This window comes from Musca autumnalis, unplaced genomic scaffold (assembly GCF_047663935.1).
Source record: "Musca autumnalis isolate F117 unplaced genomic scaffold, ASM4766393v1 scaffold_5, whole genome shotgun sequence".
NCBI lineage: Eukaryota > Metazoa > Arthropoda > Insecta > Diptera > Muscidae > Musca > Musca autumnalis.
The window spans coordinates 43,549,050-43,572,330 of record NW_027412088.1 but is presented as its reverse complement, the minus strand read 5'-3'; the positions used below and the strand labels follow the sequence as shown (position 1 = coordinate 43,572,330).

Genomic DNA, 23,281 nt, shown 5'->3' with positions numbered 1-23,281 from the left:
TTTAGCTTGTTCACTCGTTGTTTGTGGGAACAAAATATACTCCTGCTATAGGGATTTTCAAACAAATTTAAGTAGAGATCAAGAACTGCGATAAAGATGAACTGGCTGAGTACCGTTTTCAGGCAGAGAAATCAGTATTGTACGACAAACATTTCATTATGGAAGAAGAATTTTCCCACCATGTGGGTGCCATAAAACAGTTAAAAATCTCTTGGTGGTGCACACAACTGATAAACTGCGCACACAGCAACAACTAGCCCAACTAAAACTACATATGGGATTTATGAACCTTATCATAAAACTCTTCAATAGTCAAATCAATAGAAAACTTCTGTTCAAAGGTTTTGAACACTGATTTTTTATTTATTTTTATTTTTTAAGATAAATTGGAACCAAAATGACAAAGAGAATTTACATACTATCACATGGTAAAAGCTATAAAAACGCTAAATTGACAACATTGTTCCAACATGTTTGATAACAATTGTAAATGCAAATGAATTAAATGAATAAAAAAGAACAAGCACAAGTTGTATGTCAAATCTTGACACTGATCATCACAGTCAGTTGAAATGGAATTTGAAAAGCAAATTTTTGTCTGATTTTGTGTGTGTGTTTTTTCATAACACACAAATTTTTGTAAATATCATCGACTCGTCATCGTGCGAAACGTAAAAACAGACACAGCTCCACTAAATCTGACCGTTCTTTGTTTTACTTTTTGCATGCATGCATTTCCTCTGCCAGCAGCTACCGCACAGATTCTTTAAAAAGATATGTATGTTGTTTTGTTTTTCTCCAAAAGATGCAGATATGTAAGTAGATAAGTGCTAATATTTGCAAAAACTAAAAAAAAACTACGTCAACAATGTTCTTGTTAGAATTTTGATTCGAGAAGTTGTTGCTGCTGTGCTGTTTTGTTGTTGTATCTTCTTGTAATAACAATGCTAATGGATGTCGGGCCGATTCTTTTTGCAGTTTTGTGATTTGGCGGAAATCATAAATTGTTGAATGATAAGCCGATGGAAGGTGTTTAAAATTCAATTAACACTGTTTGTATGTTTGTTTATGCTCAAGGTTTTGAAGAAAAAAAGGTTCGTTTTGTGTAATTAGGTATATGTACAAAAAAATAAAAGTAAGAAATTTTATGCGATTTTTAAGATAAATCTGACTACCTATCATTGTATTTAAACAGGGTTTATTGTTGCCTTACGTACTGTGTTATAACTGTCATGTGGATTGATGTTTGATGAAAAGATTGTCATAATCCATTTACACTGCACCCCGGTTATCTACCTCTCTACTTAACTGCCTCTCCCGCTTAAATGCTTCACAATCTAAATCCCTATCCCCTGTCCCGGTTAACTAATTTTTTATATACGTACCCAATTCGGATATTTATCCGGCAAATATTTTCCGCAAAAAGAGCATTTAATAATACATTTCTCGGTTTATTACCAGAATTGTAGTGGAATTCTGTAACTCATTTTTTAAGTTACCGAAAAAAGTCTGTAAAATTAAAGCGCAAAATTATGAATTCAAAATATCAATAAAAGTTGGCAACACTGTTACTATCGGTAGGATTTAGCGACAACTTTATTTTTATTGTTAACTTACCGAAAATGTTCGTTAATCTAAAGATGCAATTAAAATGCAAGCCATTGCGAAATATCCCAAAATAAATAAAATGCATTTATTATTTGTGTAAAACAAGAACACAAATAACTTTATTATTGGTCTGTTCCTTTACTTTTAAAAGTGGTAACAGTGGCAGTAAATGGTAAAAGTGGTAAACTGCTATCATATAAATTGTATGCTATTAAAAGTAAGGGAACACTTTACAGGTTAAAAATGGTAACCTCAGGTAAGTAAAGGAACACAGCTTATATAAACACAAACTAAAAAAAGTTTCCATTAAATTCAATCACATTTGAGCTTAAGGGGTGAATACAGAAGCTGCCATGCCTGCTTACCTTGCTTGCTACTGATAAAAGAATAAAAAAGAAAAGGGCAACCCAGTAGAGTTGTTAACATCTAGTTCAATTGAACGACCTAGTTCACAATATAGTTCAATGGACACCGGTCATTTCCATGAACAAATGGCGAATGAGTGATTTTATCTCTTTGTTTGTATAAAATACATCATACGCAAACGAACTATGGTACTGAACTAGTTCACTAGATTTAACAACTCTACAACCCAGTTTGAAAATTGGTCGGCCTTCTTTATATCCAATTTACATATGCACATTAAATGCAGCTCAATCATAAACATCATCTCACCGTGAGTTTTCTCACTCTCGCCTCCTCCCTTATTAAAAACATCATAAATAAGAACAAACCTCACGTTCGTGAGAAAAGTAGCTATCATAACTGTCAAAAAGGTGAGAATGTGAGGCAATTTTCTCTCACTAACGAAATCAAGGTGAGATGAACAAAAAAAATTAATTATGGACATGTTTTATAGAAATAAATCGACAAAAAAGAAATTTATGCATTTGTAATGATAATCAGTTGTATTTATTTGTGTTTTAGTTTGAAAGTAACAAATAAAAAACAATTAGAAATTATTTTGGTAATTATACATGTTCATCCGTGTATCAATGAAGCAAGGAAGACCTCAATCGAGTTTGCCGTAATTTGGAGGCGGAGTTGAAGTTGGCCAACATTTTTCGGTTATAGGAAGCGGTTCAGAATCATAGGATGGCAACAGGAATGGAAGAGGACCCAATCAGGAGCAACCCCTTTCTGCAATTGTTGTTCCTCGATAGAACAATGTGCATACATACATATGTAGGTACTCACAAACTTTGCGGCAACTCAATATCGTACGTAAAGACCTGCGTACATAAGCTGCTCTGCCTGAAGGCCTGCGTACATAAGCCGCTCTGCCTGATTGCCTTGCTTTCCTGCTTCATTTCTGACGTAATAAAAATAATAGAATAAAGACGAAATTTTGAACTGGGTTGCCATCAGTTGGAAATTGGGTCGGCCTTCTTTGTTCTTTTATTTTTTATTGAAGCAGCAAAGCAAGGCAATCAGGCAAAGCAGCTTATGTACGCAGGCCTTGATTGCCTTGCTTTCCTGCTTCATTTTTGACATAATAATAATAAAAGAATAAGGAATGCCGAGGAAATTTCGAACTGGGTTGCCCTTTTCTTTTTTATTCTTTTATCAGAAGTAAGCAAGGTAAGCAGGCAAGGCAGTTTATGTACGCAGGCCTTAAGTGCCTTTAAATTGTTCATTGTTCGCTAAGGTTCCCAGCAAAATATTCGATGCTAAAGATGCTATTCAAGAATGGGTGCAAGTGACATGTCATCTTTTTACCACCTTCGCCCAGGATTTTTAAAAGACGTGACCCCTAAACATCCAAATCATTTTGGATGGCATCTTCAATAACCCAGTGGATTGATATTCTAACAAACACCTTGGCATGGTATCACTAACGCTTATTGAAAATCTATGAATTCGGTTCAAATGTTGAAGAAAGAATCCGATATTTCACGAATTTTACTTAGTATTCATAGAATTGGTCCTAATGCTGGAGAAAAGATCGGAAGTTTCACGTATTGTATTTGTTTAAAATTCTTGAAATTCCTTCAAATGCTTTTACAATGGGAGGGTATATCCCAGCAATGAACCAATACAAAAGATCCAGTGAAATATTGGCATCGCATGGAACAACTTCCACAACATTTTGTTTTTTTAGTTCTGGAACAGAGCCATGGCACAATTACCCAGGTAGTGGCATTGTAAAATTTTGAATATGTTATGTCAAAACTTTCTTTATGTTGTTGGGGAAATTACAACAAAAATATTTTTTTATAAAGGGATTTGACTTTTCATATTCGATCAGCTGGTGTGATACCACTACCTGGTAGTTCTGCCATGAACAGAGCTTTAATGACCTTTAAAAGATATTTGTTCACATTTTTGCAAATTGCAGAAATTCTTCGTTTTAGAAATATTAATTTAATTTAAAATAAAGTAGTGTTTTATTAAAAAAAAATAGGAATTTAGTAATTGCAAAATTATTTGTAAATAAAATAACGATATGGCAACACCATGGCAGAACTACCAGGTAGTGGTATCACACCAGCTGATAGAATATGAAAAGTCAAAACCCTTTATAAAAAAATTATTTTTCTTTTAATTTCCCCAACAACATAAAGAAAGTTTTGACATAACATATTCAAAATTTTACGATGCCACTACCTGGGTAATTGTGCCATGGCTCTGTTCCAGAACTAAAAAAACAAAATGTTGTGGAAGTTGTTCCATGCGATGCCAATATTTCACTGGATCTTTTGTATTGGTTCATTGCTTTTGCGTCATTTGCTTACGCACACAATCGCACATACATACGGATACAATAACACATACACACGCACACAATAATTTTAATTCCGAAAAATATGAATTTCACAACACTTTTACCAAATAACTTGACTTAATTCAAAATTAAAAAATATAACTTTTGCAATTTTTTTAACCATTTATTTACACATTTTTGTCATCGTTTGAGGAATTTTGTTTTTCTACAACACACACAAACAAACAAAGACATCATAAAACAATTGCATTTTTTGGTAGTTTATGACGAAAAAGCAGGGTTGCGTATAATAGTATGGTGTTTTCGTGCGTTGTTTAGAATAAATGACGCAGCTATCATTTATTTTTGTATGGTAAATGACGCAAAATGTTGCCAGTTTTAGCAAATAAATGACGAAACAGCCCTAAAACCTGTTTTTCGTGCTAATGTAAAAAGCACATTATTCTTTTATTTATATTTGCTCTGTTCCAGAACCTGCAAGAAGCTACTAATTTTTACTACGATAACAGTTTTTCCTTTATGTTATCGAAAAAATTGTAAAAATTAGTAGATTCTTGCAGTACTGGAACAGACCAATTATGTCAGAAATGAAGCAGGAAAGCAAGGCAATCAGGTAAGGCAGCTTATGTACGCAGGCCTTTACTTCTTCCGTTCTCGATTTATTCCAAGCGCATCTGATTTTCTTTCATCATCCTTAAGTTTTTTATGTTGCCTTCCCATCACTAGCTCAGCTTTCGGCATGGACTCCAACTCCACTCCATTAAAAATTTCCGTCTAGTGAATTACCGCAAAAATGTTCGCAACATAAGTTGTTATTTATTTATTTTTATTTATTTCTTTAATTTATTACAAATACTTCGAAATGTATACACTCTCGTTTATCTTTTGAAGAAATGTGTAGGGATCAACCAACTGTTTTCTTCTGTAGGGATCTCTACAGCAACTGCTTATAAAATGTATCGAACGGAGTGCATTTTTCAAAACTCTCTTGGACTACATCGAAAGATGTTGAGAAATCATAACTCCAATTGCACAACTTCTAAAATTTGTTGATGGGTAGTTAATTGCCGAAATTATAAGCGTCTCAATTTTACCTATTTTTGTCGGTAACTCAACAAATAAGTTAGAGAATAGCACTACGGGTTATGTTTTTTGTATGAGATAACATAAAAATTTAAACAGCATTGCCAAACAAACAAAACATCTGTTCCCTTTATGCTTTTTCTACATGATATGTTTTATGCATAACTACGGTCACTTTTTACTAATCTGAATTTGGTACACATAGTGTGAACCATACAAAAATGTTTATGCATCAAAGTAATATGGGTATGCATATGCATTTTTTACGAATAGAACGCGATCTATTCTCATCTGTACAACAAAAGGAAAACAATGTAGAATTTGTCTCATTATTAATTTAAACCACTAACTTTGTTCTTTTACCTTTTTAATGGCAAAAGAGAAAACTGTCAAAATTGCTCTTTTATTTCACTATTTTTAATTTTTTTTTTTTTTTTGTCACAGCTCGTTTTTTCTTTTGCTTATTTTTTTTTTCATTGCCAAATAAGCCAAAGAAATTTGTCTGGTAGATTTTGGTAGAAGAGAAAGCAATTTTCTCTCTTAAAAACTGCTTCCAGTTTTACCACTTTTTGCAGATTAAAAATTGTAACCTCATGCAAATGAAGGAACACGACTACTGTATGCCGTTTTGTACGCTTTGCTGCATGTTTCATTTAAAAGGATCGATGTAAACGTATATATGTTGTATTTACAATAGATAAACAAGTCGAATTGTACAATCACCATGTGGATATATTGTACAACATTTCCTTATCTTTAGAATACACGCATTTGCACTAGGACGCACTTAAAACTAATGCAAAGAATTTAAAATACAACTCTGATATTCTTCGTTAAATTTTTGATGAGAGCAATTATCTGTAAATGGTATATTATCTATGGATTATTTATTTTAGAACGTTTTCACACGATAAGGTTTGCCTGCTCAAAAATGCGTTGTCCGTTTTGGTTCTCATTCGTAAATTGTGTCAGTGTTGAAACAAAATGTGGAAGTAAGTGAACGAAAACGTACATAAAGTACCATAGATACAACACTAGCATGTAAGATATTATCTACCTGTTTCATCATATTTTTTACAAATAAAGGTGTTCTTCAAAACATGACTTCTATGTACCTGTTAATAACAAAGGTATTTCCCTATTTCATAAAAATCTTTCTTGAAAAATTTGCGCTGGTAACGCAGGTATCATCTTACCTTCAGGTGGTAAGAATAATTACTAGCCTGTTCCCGTACTTTATAAAGTGGTAAAAGTCGTAAAAGTTGTAAAAGTCGTAAACGATTTTCATATAAATTTTGTGTACGGGAACGCAAAATGTGTAAAAGTCGTAAAAATTGTAAAAACTTTTTAGTTCTGGAACAGAGCATACATTATTTTTAACATGGCATGCGCGCATGAGGCAACAATTTTAACAACGCATACATTTTACCCAATTTTATGGGATTCACAAAAATTACTTTTTTAATTTTCAAATACAATACACACATAAACCTTTTTGGTACATTTATGTAAAACCGTACTTCTTTTTGTTCAAAAAGTACGCTTGTATACAATGACTTCAAAAACGCAACACTAGATGTGAAAATTACGAATGAGAGTCAAAACGGAAACCACGTTTTTGAGCAGTCAAACCTTATCGTCTGAAAACGTTCTTACTTTTTAGTGCTGTATTACATTTAAGCGACTTGTCTTACGATTTTTTGTCTCCTCTTTGTGGTGGTTATTCTTGTTAGGCAGAGTTATTCTATCCACAATGAGTTTCTATGGAGAAAGCAACAAAATACCAACAAAATTGTACTAGCAACAACAGTGCGCGCCAATTGTCAAAACAAAAAAAATACACAACAAAGAGAGAGGGAGAGTGGTTTTCGTTAAGCAACAATAAAAACAAGTACTCACACGCACGCAAACAACATTCAGCTGGTTGAGAATACATACAGATTTAACGAAACACGCAACTCAACGAACCAAGTGCGCGACAATTCAAACGCCATTTATTCAAAAGCAAACAGCAACGGCTCGAGTTCAGATCGTAGGCAGAGCAGAGATTTTCGTTTTACAAAAGAAAAATATCTTTTAATTTATTTATTAAAAACTTACGTTTTTTGTTAAAAATAGTGCAATCTAAAGTAAATGTTACAAAATTATAAATAAAAAATTGTGTCATGTAAACAAGAAAAACAAAACTTCAAACAAATTTTTGTGTGTCGAGTCCGAAGAAAACTTCTCTGTATTTGTGTGTCAGTTTTTATTCTCGAATAAGAAAATTCTGGGAATAAAAACTTTCAGAAGAACAAGAAAAAAGGAAATTAAAGCGATCGATTTTATTTATTGAACAAATCCCAAAGAGGATTCTATAGAATACAAAACAAAAACTAGACAAAAATGGTTGGAACAACTGTTTTAAAACGTGTCGATGAGGTGAGTATGGTGATGGTCGATTTTTGTATTTTTTTCCTTTAATTTCGAAGACATTTTTATCGTATGGGGGAAATATTGGCGCCATCACATTTATTTTAATATCATCTTAAGGAATATTACCGTTTTATGTTTTATCAACAACAAAAACTTTGGAAAATTCCATTGGAATTTTTGGTTTTGTGTCTAATTGCGGTATTATTCCCTTATGGTAAGAACAACAACAACACATTTCACAAACTGCAAGCCGTGACGTTTGTGTCTTTGTACAACAACATCAGCTTGTTTTGTTGATGGCGGCATTTTCAATTCCTATAGTTTTGTTGTTGATGGTTGGAGTAATAATTGTGAAGCCCCAAAAAAACTTGACAAATTTTTGTTTTTTTTTTTCAGAACGAGTCTGCTGCTTTTAAGCAAGTTAAGAAAATCGGTGTCTCCACAACTGAGGTTACAAAAAGAGCCGCATTAGGAGACTTACAAAATCGTGGTGTTGTCCGCACCATTGCCGGCAAGGATGCCGCTCAAAAGGAGTAAGTACATTGTGTATCTTATCACCTTAAAAACAAAACCACAGCAGGGGATTGAGTACTCACTTGGTTTTCAGAAATGGATAATTTGTCGTTTTTATCTTTTCTTTTTCCTATTTTATTTTTTCCCACCAAGGGATGTTTAATTGCATCACACACACATATTCCATCTGTTTTCTTATTTTCTTTTTCACTTTGTTTTTGTTTGACATCTGACAATTCCCTATCTATGTATTGTGTGAGGAATGGAGTGTGAAAGAGAAAGAATATCGTTAAGTTTAACGGCTTTTATAGTCAAGAAATCTTGTTTTGTTTTTGTTATTTTAACCCATTATGGCGCGAAGTATTGCTTTAATGTCGGAAAAATGCAAATCGGAGATTTTTATTTATGTATTAATTTTATTTATTTCAGACGTAAATGTTTAAGGGTACGCCTTTCAGATTGATTTAAAAGACCTAATTAACTAAATAGTTACTGATTAGCCCAGACAGAGAGTAAAAGTTATAAAACCCGAATTGTTCTTCTTTAGCCTGGAATATTTTCATCAACTAGAGGAGTATTTACTGTATGCTGTTTATACCCTCAGAGTTTAACACTTGCATACGGGCAAAACGTGCCTCATCGAAATAATGGTTTTTATTAGACCCCAAGTATGTTTGGACGAAATCCGTTTCAGTCAATTTGGAGTTGTTTTACCCATGTCCGACCGTCTGTCTGGCTGGCTGGAGCGCAAGATAACTGTCGAACGGATCAACCGATTCGGGCCAAAATTTGGCTTTCGTAATATTTTGTCCAAACTTAGTTAAGTTAGGACATGTGTTATATTGGTTGGCATTGGTCGGAAACATTGTGCGCACGATAACTCTTGAAGAGGGTGACCGATTTCGTCCATACTTTACACGTCCTAATATATCTACCAGATAAAGATCAGGTTCGAATGTGGACTGTATTTTTCCACTCCTTCGGGTACCTCCCACACAAAACATCGGATAAGTTGAGACCTACTCTCGAATTACTTCGGTTTTTATTGAAGCAACTTGCATTCGCTGCCTCCATTACGACGGTAAAAGTTTTGTTCAGGGTCAAATCCATAGTTCTTGAGAAAACAGACCGAACGGTGTAAGAAAAATACCGCTTTGGCACCATATGTAGTGGCTGGAAAGCACGAACTGATCAACCGATTTGGTCCAGGTCATTTTGTCCAATCTTCTTAATTTCAGTTCGGAGATAGTCAATACCGGTCCACAACTTCCGGTACTTCCCCAATATTAAAAAAAAATTTCACTAAAATGCTATGCACGGTATCTCTTGAGCTGGCTGAGGGTATATTTCTGTCGGCAAAGCCGACTGATACTTTACTTGATTATCATGCAAGAAGCAACTATATTTTACTACGATAACAATTTTTCCTTTATGTTATCGGAAAAAATAGTACAAATTAGTTGATTCTTTCAGTACTTGGTTCGTTTCACTAAGACGATTGGAATTTAAATTCTTTCGAGTTACAATCAAACTAATATTGCTGTAGAAAATGTTTGATTGAAAACAAAACCGAACCAAGTATTTTTCATAAAAACTTAGTTCGAACGAATTCGTTATCAAATCGTCTTAGTGAAACAGCTCATTGTTTATATAAGATAACAAACATTGCTATTTTATTTTTATATACTCGGCATTTTAGCTAAAAAGGGTATGTACACTTTGATACGTTGAAAATGTGCCCAATGGTTTCAGACGCCTTGTATATTGGACGAAATCCGCTACAGACTATGTAAAGTCGATTTAGCCATGGCCCGCCTGGTTGTATGGAGTGCACTGTAACTCTCGAACATATCATCCGATGTGGTCCTCCAAACTTAGTCTAAGTTCAAAGATGTGCCAAATGGGTCCACTCCCACAAGAGTTCAACGCTTTTCTCAAAAATTATTCGAATGATAACTCTCGAAGCGATTTGGGTCGAACTTTGCACATCGTAATGTTCCTTCCAAGCATAGGTTAGGTTAGGTTCAGGATGCGTGACTGCCAATACTGACAGCCACTCCACTCGGAGACCTTGAGGTCCATTGTGATCATCCAGACTATTGTTGTTATTGGTGATTGATGGTGTTTTTGTTGTGATGTTCTTAGGTGAATCCGGTTATTGTGTTGAATATATGTTGATTGTGTGCATGATGGAGATGATGATTGTTGCTGGTTAATGTGTTTGTTATTGATGATTGCTGGTGTTGTTGTTGTGATGTAGTTAGGTGAATCAGGTTATTGTGTTGAATATATGGTGATTGCGTGCATAATGGAGATGATGATTTTTGCTGGTTAGGGTGTTTGTAATGGTGATGCCAAAGATGATGATGTGAGAGTTCCAATGCTATGTGTTTGGGATGTGGTTGGTTATGTAGGGGGTTTGGATAGGAAGGAGAGGGAGAAAATGGAAATGTACAGAATAGATGAGAGGAGGGAAAAGAAAATAAAGTAATTAGTAGTAATCACGAGTAGGAGAAGAGTAAATGAAAGTAAGGAAAATATGGATATAAGTAAATTTGTAAATATAGGTATACCACAATGTACATACGGATGCAGATTAAGTCCGCACTGTCCTGCCCCAGAGCCACTTAAGGCTCTTGCAGTACGCTACCAAGATTTTTGGGTCGACAGAGGAAAAGTAGGAAAGAGATTCAATCACGTGTACAACAAAAAGTAAATGCCTTTTGACAATTAGTCTAGGACATTTACATAAAAGGTGCTCAATTGTCTCCGTTTCCTCCTCATCCTCACATAGCCTACAGTACTCAATGCTGTTGCCATCCCACTTGCACGTCATAGATCTAAAGCCGCAGTGGCCAGTTATGACTCCTGTGGCGATCCTGATCTCCGACTTGCATAGTGAGAGAAGGGACGCAGTCCTACGCCTCGAGATAGCCGGCCAGATAGACTTTGATACCTTACAACCAGGTACGTCCTGCCATATCCTTTCGGTTTTCTCTGCGTAGAACTGGCTAAGCTTGCCGAGAAAATAGCAAAGCGGGGGTTTGACGTAGTCCTCTACCATAAGGTTAGAGGACTGGGAGCCACGTCTTGCTAATTCGTCAACAATCTCGTTTCCCTCAACATTGCAGTGCCCTGGTACCCAGCATAGCCTAACACGTGAATTACAAGTTTTTAACAAGGACCTACAGTTTTGAACAATCCTAGATTTAATAGTATAAGACCTTAGCGCCTTAAGGGCGGCCTGACTATCTACATAGATTGTGACTGCCCTACCTGTTTCGTCCGTCAGTCCTACTATTAATTCTAAGGCCTTCATTACTGCGAAGACCTCCGCTTGAAAGACACTGCAATTCGTATTAAGCTTGTAAGAGCGTTTAATGTTTAGCTCATTGCAGTACACCCCCGCACCAGTACCTTCGACCATCTTAGAGCCATCAGTAAAGATGGAGAGGCTATCGGGTAGTGGCCTGCCATGCTCCCATTCACTTCTGTCAGGGATATAGACCTTCGCTACATCAAAGTCCAGCGAAGGCGATATGTAGTCTGTTACAGACCCACCGCCCCATAGTCCGATCTGACTGCTAAGATGTAAAATGCTAGCATGTCCAGACCCTGAAGTACGCCATAGATTAAGCTCCTTGAGCCTCAAGGCACTACGGGATGCTAGATACTGAACAGAAGCATCCAGAGGGTGGATGTTCAGTATTGCACTCAGTGCTGCTTGAGGGGTGCTCTTCATACAAGCATAGATGATCTTCAAAAGTTTGCAGCAATAGTACAAATTGTTACAGAAAGTAGCCTGTTAACTCACTTGTTCTCTGTTAACTCTCTGTTCTTCATTAAGAACTTGCAAGCTTTTGCTTTTTTAAACTTTTTTCACTCTTAAATGATGTTCAAATATATACTAGAACGCTCCACTCCTACTCATCTAACTCCAGTGGATCTGTGGCTACATCCCATCGAAGCAGCCATTTTTCTGAAACTGGAGATAGACCCAGAGCCAGATTGAACAGAAGAACGAACATACAAACGTAATAATAAACACTGTTACAACAACAACTCCTAAGGGTACCTCTCGCACAATATTTTAAAATTTTTCGCAAAATGGAGCTTAGTGCCACTTATTTAGGACATTTTCGCCGATACATTTTAAGCTTTATTTCGGGTAGTTCTCAGGTTATATCCCTGCCGGCAAAGCCGACATACCATATGTCTGTTTTTACTGTTCCCTGTGTATCTTATTCTGTGTAGATAACCCCAAATATCTATTATCTTTTTATACCTTCCACCATAGGATGGGGGTATATTAAGTTTGTCATTACGTTTGTAACTACTCGAAATAATCATTGTAGACCCCACAAAGTATACATATTCTTGATCAGCGTGATCTACATCGATATAGCCATGTCCGTCCGTCTGTGGAAATCACTCTAGCGTCCGAACGGATTGACGTAGGTTGATGAAATTTTGGGAAAATATGTTATATCTACGTAGGACTTTTGGTATTGAAAGCGGGCTATGTAGGTCCACGCATTCGTATAGCCCCCGTACAAAATGACGCGTGACGCGTCGTGTTTTTAAGGAATTTTTAAGATATTTGGCCCATTTTACCACCGAATTGGTTGTAATTTGGTATTTTGTGTCCCCGGAGACAAAAAAATATTCCTACCAATGTTGGGTTATATAGGTCCACGTTTTGGTATAGCCCACATATAAGGCCCCATATAAAGTACGCGTTATTTTAATATATTTTAAATGTATTAGACCCATTTGACCAAAGAATCGGTTGTAACTTTGTATTTTGTGTTTCCAGAGGCTATGAAACATTTTTACCATAAAATGTTTATATAGGTCCACGTGTTGATATAGCCCCCATAATACAATATCTCCCGATTTTCGATATTTTGAATGTTTTAGCCTCATTATCACACCGAGATGGCTGAAATTTTGTATTTAGTCTTCTTTAGGCGTATAAAACTTTCCCCCAGAAATTTGTAGGTATAGGTCTACGCCATCATATAGCCCCCATAGAACGGTACCTTCCGAATTTCGGTACTTTGAAGGTTGTGGCCACATTAATCCACAGAAATGGCTGAAATTTGTGGTGGAGGGTATAAAAAGTTCGGCCCGACCGAACTTAACGCTTTTCTTACTTGTTAATAGTAGGTTCTTTGTTGTTTGTATTCCATGATTTAAATAATAAATCCGGTTCATTGCGTTCTCTAGGATAATTGCGTATAATTTTTGGCAGCGAGATAGTATCTCATTACTCACGTGGATGGCTTTGCTTAAACCACTTATTGAAAAAAAAAATATTTTTCATACATTTTTTACAACATCTTTGGCAACTTCTGTTAGAAGATTTTCATTTTATCTGTAAGGTCACATCTTAATCTACTTTCCAATTTGCACATTTTTTTTTTTTTTTTTTTTTTTTTTTTTTTTGACAAATACCTGTCTACCAAACACTGTTTTTATTGAAGCAGTTTGCGGTGTCCACCGTTGCTCGAAACGAATAAACCGTCAGCATATATTTTTGTAAGATCATTAAGAACCTAATAATCTTGTCCTTAAGCGAAAAGGAATTCTTAAGTTTCCATTTAAAAAAAAATCTGGGTGTCAAAATCAAAATTACGATTTTAACGAAAAAAATAATGATCGTATTTTCGCTACAACACCATCAACAAATAATGTGAAAGTTACCAAAAAAACCTATGACACCGTGTGTAGTGGTTGGAGAGCAAGATAACTCTCGAACGGATCTGCCAATTCGGTCCAAAAATTGGCTTTCGTAATATTTTGTCCAAACTTAGTTCAAGATCAAAGATGGATTATATCGGTCCACTCCTTCCGGTACCTCCCCCACAAAAGTTCGAAAATGTTCGGAAAATTTGTGCGTACGATAACTCTTGAAGGGTGTACCCGATTTGGTCCATACTTTGCACATTACCAGACATAGATGAGGTTCCAATATGGACTCAATCGGTAAACTCCTTCGAGTACCTCCCACACAAAATTTCGGAAAAGTTCAGTTTAGGACCTGCTCTCGAATCGCCTTGGTTTTTGTTGTAACATCTTCTATTCACTGTCCCCTATACGAAGGTACAAGTTTCCTCAGGGGCACGTCCTGAAAAAATAGCCTGAAAGTTGAAAAGCAACCCCTATGACACCATGTTTATGGGTGGAAGCGCAAGATAATTCTCGAACGGAAATGCCGATTCCGGCCAAAATTTGGCCTTCGTAATATTGTTTCCAAACTTACTTTACGTTCGTAGATAAGGCCATATCGGTCCACTCCTTCAGGTACCTAGCCCACAAAAATTCAAAAATATTCGGAAAAATTGTGCGCACGATAACTCTTGATGGGAGTGACCGATTTGGTCTATACTTTACACATTCTCATAATATCTACCAGATATAGATCAGGTTCGAATATGGACTATATTTGTCCACTCCATCCCGTACCTCGCACACAAAATTTTGGATAAGTTCACTTTAAGACCTGCTATTGAAGCAACTTACATTCGCTATCTCAATTACTATGGTAAAAGTTGTTTCAGGGACAAGTCCATACTTCTTGAGAAAACAGCCCGAAGGTTGTAAAAACCCCCTATGGCACCCCCTTGGTCTATGTCGGTCCATTCCTTTAAGTACCTTTTCCGCAAAAATTTTGAACTTTAATCCTAATCAACATTTTTGTCGGTTCATACGACCAACATTTTGAAACCCCCTAAATACATAAGTTTTTTTATGAAAAAAGTGTTTCAATTTGAACAGGCTGAGGGTATATCTCTGTCGGCAAAGCCGACTGATATTTTTTTACTTGTTTCTTCAAAATTTTGTCCAATTTGTTGAGATATAGTATCTGTTGCATTTTGTAGGTATGATTCCGTCTGGTGCGGGAGATTTAAATAGCTTAGATGATACCATGTTCAAAGACAAACAACTTTACTCATTCCTTCGAGTACGTCTCCTCCCACAGAGGTTCCACCTTTTTGTACTCAAATGTAGTTGCACATGTCGGTGTAATATTTAGGTCTACTCCTTCTGGTGTCCCCGCCACTAAATTCAATGTCTTACTCTTCGATGCAGTAATAAGTTAAAGTTGGCGCGTGGTACAAACGCAATTTAGTTCTTTCCTTCCCAAAACTGTAAAAAACACTTAGCCATTAACATTGATTAAAAAAATTTAAATAATAATGTTTGATGTGTAAAAAAGCGTGAAAAATTCTAAATCATATCAAGAAAAATAATTTTTTTACAAGAATTTATTATTGTTTATTTATTACGGGGTTATTCTGAATGAAAACTCACCGTGAGATTTGTCTCTCTACTGCAGCTATGCACGCGTCTTTACGAAAAAGTTAACTAAAACTCTCTTTCCCATACAAAAACCCAAAATAGCATTCTCTTCTTGTGCACCATTGCTCTACCGTTACAACATCACGGAGAGAGAGAAAACTCACGGAGAGTTCTCATTCAGACTAATCCCCTTTATTAATTTTTATTTGCAAAATCCGATAGTATATATACAAAAGAATATATCCCCAGTTCTCGCTATGAAAATAAATGTCCCTGAAACACCAAAATTTATTGTAAGGTACACAGGTGAACTCCAGAACAGGACCAATACCATAAGCTCTGTCAACAGATATTCTCTTAAATGCACTGCATTCTGAATGTTTGAAAATGTTCACTTTTATTTTTTGTATTCTTGACTTCACAATTATAATTTATTTTTTAGAAAATTGGTCAATGCTTCCCAAGAATATAGCCTAAAACATTCTAAAAAACATTTCGTTTTCTTATCTGGATTCGATGGAAGTCTGAAATTCTAAGCCAAAGTCCATCCTCAATATTAGTTTTTGTCATATTGCGACCTTCCCATAAACATGTTTTTAGAACTCTTTGTGGGTGTTACCAGCCGTGCACACTGAATAACTGGGTTCAATTCCCAGTCTAGACAATATCAAGCATTTTCGAATATATTATGTTGGCTAACATTTCCTCCAAAACTTCTCTGCGGGTCTACATGTGGTGCCCTCAACACGCCGTTCGAACTCGTCTATGAAAAGGAAATAAGAAATATGATTGCACTCATTGATTTAGGAGATGTGCCTCCTTTTATCCATTCAGGAATTATCGTATGAAATATTTTTTTTTTTTTTGCAGCTATTGTTGTAATGGACACTTATGTAGGTTCGTGTGACAAAATATCCTCATATCAAATTTGTACAAAAACTTTCAATTTTTTTTTTAATAAAGCCATGTTTTAGTTCCTTAGTATGTTTTAGTTGTTCTTTAGAATTCAAAATCTGTTTCATAGCCTCTAAACATAACCTCTCTACATAACCACTCCTTTCTTTTCAGCTTGAAGGATACCAAACTTCAAAATGCATTGCGTGCAACCAAGGCCCGAGTTGATACCCATTGGAAGAAGACCACCACAACGACCACCGTCGGCGGTGCTACCCGTACAAATGTTGCTACCGGCGAAGTGGCACCAACAGCTGCTGCAGCCCAGCGTAAAGTATTAACTCGATCCAATTCGGTGCGTTTAGGCACAACCGCGACCACCGGATTGGGAGGAGGACTGCAACGACATGCATCGGCAAATTCGCACTTGCTTGTCGGACAAAATAAAGTTAAGACGCTGACCACGAAACTGGTCGAAAACAAAGTGCAACAAGTTAAAAGTAAGTAGTTTATCAATAGTGTCCTTCCTTTCTTCCTCCTAACATTCTATTCATTCTTATAGTTATAAATAAAACCACCACCAAGACTGAAACGGATGTTACAGTCGAACCTTCATTGCGCCGTGAAGATAGTAATTTATCCCGTAAATCATTAACAAAAATTAAAGCTGCCATTACACAAAGTGCTGCTGCCGCCGCCACAACCAAACCCACCCTTGTAAAATCAAATTCAGCTGCAGCTACATTGAATCGCAAAGAAACTGTCAAAACCGAAACAACAACAGCAACCTCTTCGTCTGCCGACAGCAAATTGAAAATTGTCAGTGTCCAATCACACTCTTCCAAACTATTGGATGATGTCAAGGATATTGATGAAGGCGATTCGGAAAATTTGGTTTTAGTTTCAGACTATGTTAACGACATCTATTCGTATCTTTTCAAATTGGAAGCCGAACAACCAGTTGTGCCAAATCATTTGGAGGGTCAAGCTGAGGTTTATGCCAAAATGCGTGCCGTTCTAATTGATTGGATTAATGAGGTTCATACCCAGTTCCATTTGGTTGCCGAGACATTCCAATTGGCCGTGGCCATAATTGATCGTTATTTGCAAGCCGTTAAGGATACCAAACGTTCCCATTTGCAATTGGTCGGTGTAACAGCACTTTTCATTGCTGCCAAATATGAAGAACTTTTCCCACCAGCCATTGCTGATTTCATTTATATCACTGATGATACCTATACCGGCAAGCAAATTCGTCAAATGGAATTGCAAATATTCAAGGCTTTGGATTGCAATTTGTCACGACCATTGCCCATACATTTCTTGCGTCGTTTCTCCAAAGCTGCTGAAGCTGAAGATGATCATCATGCCATGTCGAAATACTTTTTGGAATTGGCCATGATTGAATACGATATGTCACATTATAAGCCATCAGAAGTAAGTGGTGTTGTTTTTTTTTACCCTCAGCCTTATGTCGTCGTTATATCGCTCGAGTCCTTTGTGTACCTTCCCCAATACCCCATTTGGCCCGAAACCTTGCACATTTTTTCACATTTCTTCCAGACATAGATCAGGTTGGAATATGGACGTCCACTCCTTCGGGTACCTTCCACACAAAAGTGCATTTTGAGGGCATGGTCGGACCGTTTTGAAATTTTTTGCATCGATTAGTCCTCCCTGTCTCTATTACAAGAGTACAATTTTTCCTTAAATAATGACCTAATAGCTCCAAAAACCCCTGTCTGTACCAAATTAAATGTGTGACGAATTCGATAATTTACGAATTGAATATCCGATTTGGCCAAAGTTTTGCACATCGTAAAAATTCTTCCAAGAAGGTCCATATCAAACAACACCTTTGGGTACCTTTCTCACAAAAGCTAAATTTTTTAATTGCTGGGCCTTTAGTCTGCTGAGGATATATAACACTTTATGTTGGATGAAGTCCGTTTCAGACAAGTTGGTGTCAATTTAGCCATGTCCGTCCGTCTAGCTGGAGCGAACGATAACTCTCGAACGAATCAATCAATGAAAAAAATCAATGATTGGGTCCAACATGGCGTTCGTAATATTTTGTCCCAATTTAGTTCAAGTTCGAGATGGGGCATATGGGTCCACACCTTTGGTTACCTCCTCAATAACCTTCAAAATTGTCGTTTAAAATGGTACTCACAATAACTCCCGAAGGTAGTAACTGGTTTGGTCCACACTTCTTTGCATATCGTGCCACCAGACATAGATGAGGTTCGAATATAGACTATGTAGTTCTACTCCCTCACACACAAATTTTCAGTTCACGTTCGACAACTCTCGAACCGCATACTGCATTGGTCCATAGTTTGCATATCGTAATATTTCTGCAAATCTTAGACAAAGTTCGAAGATGGTACTTATCGGTCCACTCCTTTCGGTACCTCCCTCACGAATGTTCAAAAATGTTGCGTAAAATGGTACGCACAATATATCTAAAAAGGAGCAAACTATTTGGTCCAACATTTGGATCTCGTAATATTTTGTCCAAATCTAATTTAAGTTCGAAAATGGGTCATATCGGTCCACTTCTTAGGGTAAGTGCACTCAAAGGTCTGTTCGAGGGAGCCTTTGGAAACTTTTACCGGAGGTACTCAATATGGTCCTGTTTACAGCGATGTTATGCTTTTCGTGGGTAACTCCATGTTTGCTGATATAGTGGTCCAAAAGCTGTAAATAATACGGTGGCCATTAGAAAAGACTGTTGGACGCGATACATACCAAAAGGAATGCCTCCCAAAACCCTAGATAGTTCCCTTTGTGTAGATATATAACCCAAGAGCTTATACTTCTGTTGGAATAACGGACTAATTTTTTATACCCTCAGCATTTATGCTAACGAGGGTATATACAGTTTCATACGGGCAAAAATGTGCCTCATCGAAATAATGGTTTTAGACCCCAAGTATGTTTGGACGAAATGTGTTTCAGACAATTTTGAGTCGATTGAGCAATGTCCGTCCGTCTGTCTGTCTGGCTGGCTGGAGCGCACGAATCTCGAACGGATGAACCGATCGGTTCAAAGTTTGGCTTTCGTAATATTTTGCCCAAACTTAGTTTAAGTTCGAAGATGGGCTATATCGGTCCACTCCTTCCGGTACCTCCCCCACCAAAAGTTCGAAAATGTTCGGAAAATTTGTGCGCACGATAACTCTTGAAGGGAGTAACCGATTTGGCCCACACTTTGTACATCGTGATATTTCTACCAAACTAAGATGAGGTTCCAATATGGACTCAATCGGTCCACTCCTTCGGGTACCTCCCACACAAAATTTCGGAAAAGTTCAGTTTAGGACCTGCTCTCGAATCGCTTTGATTTTTGTTGTATCAACTTGTATTCGCTGTCCCCCATACGACGGTACAAGTTTCATAAGGGGCAAGTCCATACTTCCTGAGAAAATAGCCTGAAAGGTGCAAAAAACCCCCATGACACCGTGTGTAGTAGTTGGAGCGCAAGATAAATCTCGAACGTATCTGCCAATTCGGTCCAAAATTTGGCCTTCGTAATATTTTGTCCAAACATAGTTTAAGTTCGAAGACAAACCATGTCGGTCCACTCCTTCAGGTACCTCCCTTACAAAAATTCAAAAATCTTCGGAAAAAATATGCGCACGATAACTCTTGAAGGAAGTGACTGATGTAATCCATACTCTGCACATCCTTATATTTCGGATAAGTTCTCTTTGAGACCTGCTCTCGAATCACTTTGATTTTTGTTGAAGCCATTTGCATTCGCTACCTCCATTACGACGGTAAAAGTTTTTTCAGGAGCAGGTCCATATTTCATGGGAAAACATCCCGAAAGTTGTAAAAAGCCCTATGTCACCATATGTGGCTCTCGAACTGTTCTACCGAGGTGCAACATTTGGTGTTCGTCATATTTTATCCAAACTTAGTTTCATGGGGCAATACCGCTCCCCAACATCCGGTACTTCTCCCCAATATTTAAAAAATTTCACTAAAATGTTAGGACGATATCACTTGAATGGTGCAACCAATTTGGTCCAAACTTTGCATCTCCTAATATTTTCTCAAAATTTAGTTTAACTTCTAAAATGGCCCATATCGGTCCTCCCTAAGGGTACCTCCCCCACAAAAGATCAATATTTATGTTAATTCCTAATCCACATTTTTGTAGGCAAGTTTAAATGTTGAAAAAGGGCCACAAAATTCTGAAGAGACGCTAAATACATTCTATCTGTCCGAAGATGAAACTTTCAATTCACATTGGCTGAGGGTATACCTCTGTCTGCAAAGCCGACTGACACTTTTTTTACTTGTTTTTTATTAAATTTTTGACTCATCCATACATTTTTAATTCTTTTTCATTTCACTTTTTTTCAGATTGCTGCTGCCTCCCTATTCCTATCCCTTAATCTATTGAAAGAAAATGCCAACAGTTCTAGCGGTTTGAATAACAAACATTGGAATTCGACCTTGGAATTTTATTCACGTTATTCCCCCGAGCATTTGAGACCCATTGCCAAGAAAATTGCCACAGTGGCCCGCAATGCACCAAATGCCAAACTGAAAGCTGTCTATAGCAAATATCAAGCTTCGAAATTCCAAAAAGTCTCCACACGTTCTGAATTGTACAGCACGCTAATGACATCAATCATTAGCAGTAAGGAGTAAACAATTCCCTATGATGTGGTTGACTCCCTACCTTTGTTTGTAGTGACATTCAAACAACACTTGTCGTAACACACACACACACAGGGAGTGGGAAAAATTTCATCGAACGAAATTTTAGTCCGTTTTAGAGTAGTAGTGTTAAAAAATATTAACAACAATTTGTGTCATAAAAAATTGTATAAGCAAATTATATATGCATTATTATTATGATAATTGTGAATCTTGACATTTTATTGCTGACAGTGAGTACTGGAGAATAATGATCAGAGATTTTGAGATTTCCAAGATGACAGTTTTTCTACTCTCTCTGCCTTTTGTCCTTATAAAAAATTGTAACAATAGTTAGCATAATTGTTTAATATTAACTCTTTTTTCCACCCAACGCTTATTTTAGTACAAAATTTACTTTTTAAGAATTGATTTGATATTTGGCATGGAATTTCCATTCATTCACCCATTTCACAACCGACATATATAGGCAGTTTTTAGCATAAGATTTGTTTTCTTTAACATCACCTCCAGACTAGTGATGTTTGAGAGAAAACAAGACCAGTAGCTTTGGGAAGTACAAATCGTTTCATTGTTGTTCATATTCCAAATAAACTATAGGCGCGGCGCGGCTTTTTTGTTAACAAAAACAATAAATTTGGTTAGGTTTGGGTCTTAGGCGCAGCTTAATTTGGCTTAATTTGCTTTGGTGGCAAATATATGACTCAGAAAAAGCAGCTGTATTTTATAGTTTAACTTCTTTATATTTACAAAACAATCGCATTTGCTGGCTAAAATAATATTGCGATACACCTTTCTCCTTTCTTTCTTATTATTCTTCTTTATACATACAGTTCCTTTTCTCTATGCCTTCTTCTACAAATAGTTTTAAAAATGTTTGCTTTAAAATGTCTCATCCTATTCTGACTGATGTTCATAAAATTCAACTTAATTCCTAAATGCTATTTGTCCTCTTTCCATCTATTATTTATATTTTTAAGTTATTTTTTATGTTAATTCATTAATGTCCGTTTTCATTTTTCCTTTTTTTTTTTAAATTAATGAATGTTTTTTTGTTTAGTATGTTTTCTTATGTTTGGCCATTTTTCATTTTTTTCTATTTTAACACTGTTTTGAAAGAATAGTTTTCACACAAACGTCACTTCTGCAATACTTCAAAAGACCGATAAAACTTTTAAATATAGCAAAATTTCTCCCAAATATATCTGTGCAACACAAACACTAAAGAAACCCCTCTAATATTCCAAATGGTCAAAACATTTCCTTAGAAGTGTATGTTACACGAATTTTAATTAGCATTAAAAAATCGCATAATTCACACAAAAGCAATTTATTTGTATGTAGTTTTTTAAACATTTTTTCTCATTTATATATTTTTATTTTTTAATTAATTCATAAAAATACAAACACATGATATGTAAAACAAGTTTTAAAACGTATAAAAAATAAATATAAATTATTTTAAATAAGAGAAAGATGTAAAAATGTTTTTTTTTCTTGTGTTGGGTGGATCGATGTGTCGGGATACTTAGTATAAAATTGACTTCCGGTGAGGCAAAAAAAGGAGTTTAAATACGTATACGAATTGAAAGTATTGAAGTTGGTAGTGTGTGTCGTCGTTGACAGTGGAAAGATATGAGTTATTTCAGTTTCTTGGGTGTGGGCGGACTTTTGAATCATGAAGGTAAAGGACCCCGGTTAAAATCACAGTGCAACATTTCGCAAATTTGTACTGCAATTCTGAACATGATAAGTTGTCAACAAAAATGTACTGCTTTTAGGAAAACAACAATACGCCTGTCCGTGTGCTCGATAACCCGTAATAATTATTACAAACGTTTCGAATTTTGATAATTGTATAAAGAAAAATTAGCTAAAAAAGTGTTTCAAGTAAAAGGACAAACCTAATGTATAAATATTGCGCAATGTTGCATTAATGAAATCAGCTTAGGTCACTGGCAGAGAGGGCGCTAAATCGTTTCAGTCCCCCTCGTCTTCCCGAATGTGTGCGTTTATAAATGCAGTGAAATGACATGTCCCTTTTTTGACAATCTCAGTGTTGCG

At 36.2% G+C, this 23,281-nt stretch overlaps 1 protein-coding gene across 1 annotated transcript; it reads left to right on the top strand.

Annotated features, from left to right (window-relative positions):
• The first annotated feature begins 7,044 nt into the window (after positions 1-7,044).
• CycB (Cyclin B) lies at positions 7,045-22,692 on the top strand. Its single transcript, XM_073955888.1, has 5 exons — positions 7,045-7,837; positions 8,228-8,364; positions 16,718-17,043; positions 17,106-17,980; positions 20,918-22,692. Exons 1-5 carry the CDS (start codon positions 7,802-7,804, stop codon positions 21,206-21,208), a joined length of 1,665 nt encoding a protein of 554 aa, XP_073811989.1. The 5' UTR covers positions 7,045-7,801; the 3' UTR covers positions 21,209-22,692.
• Positions 22,693-23,281: the final 589 nt, after the last annotated feature.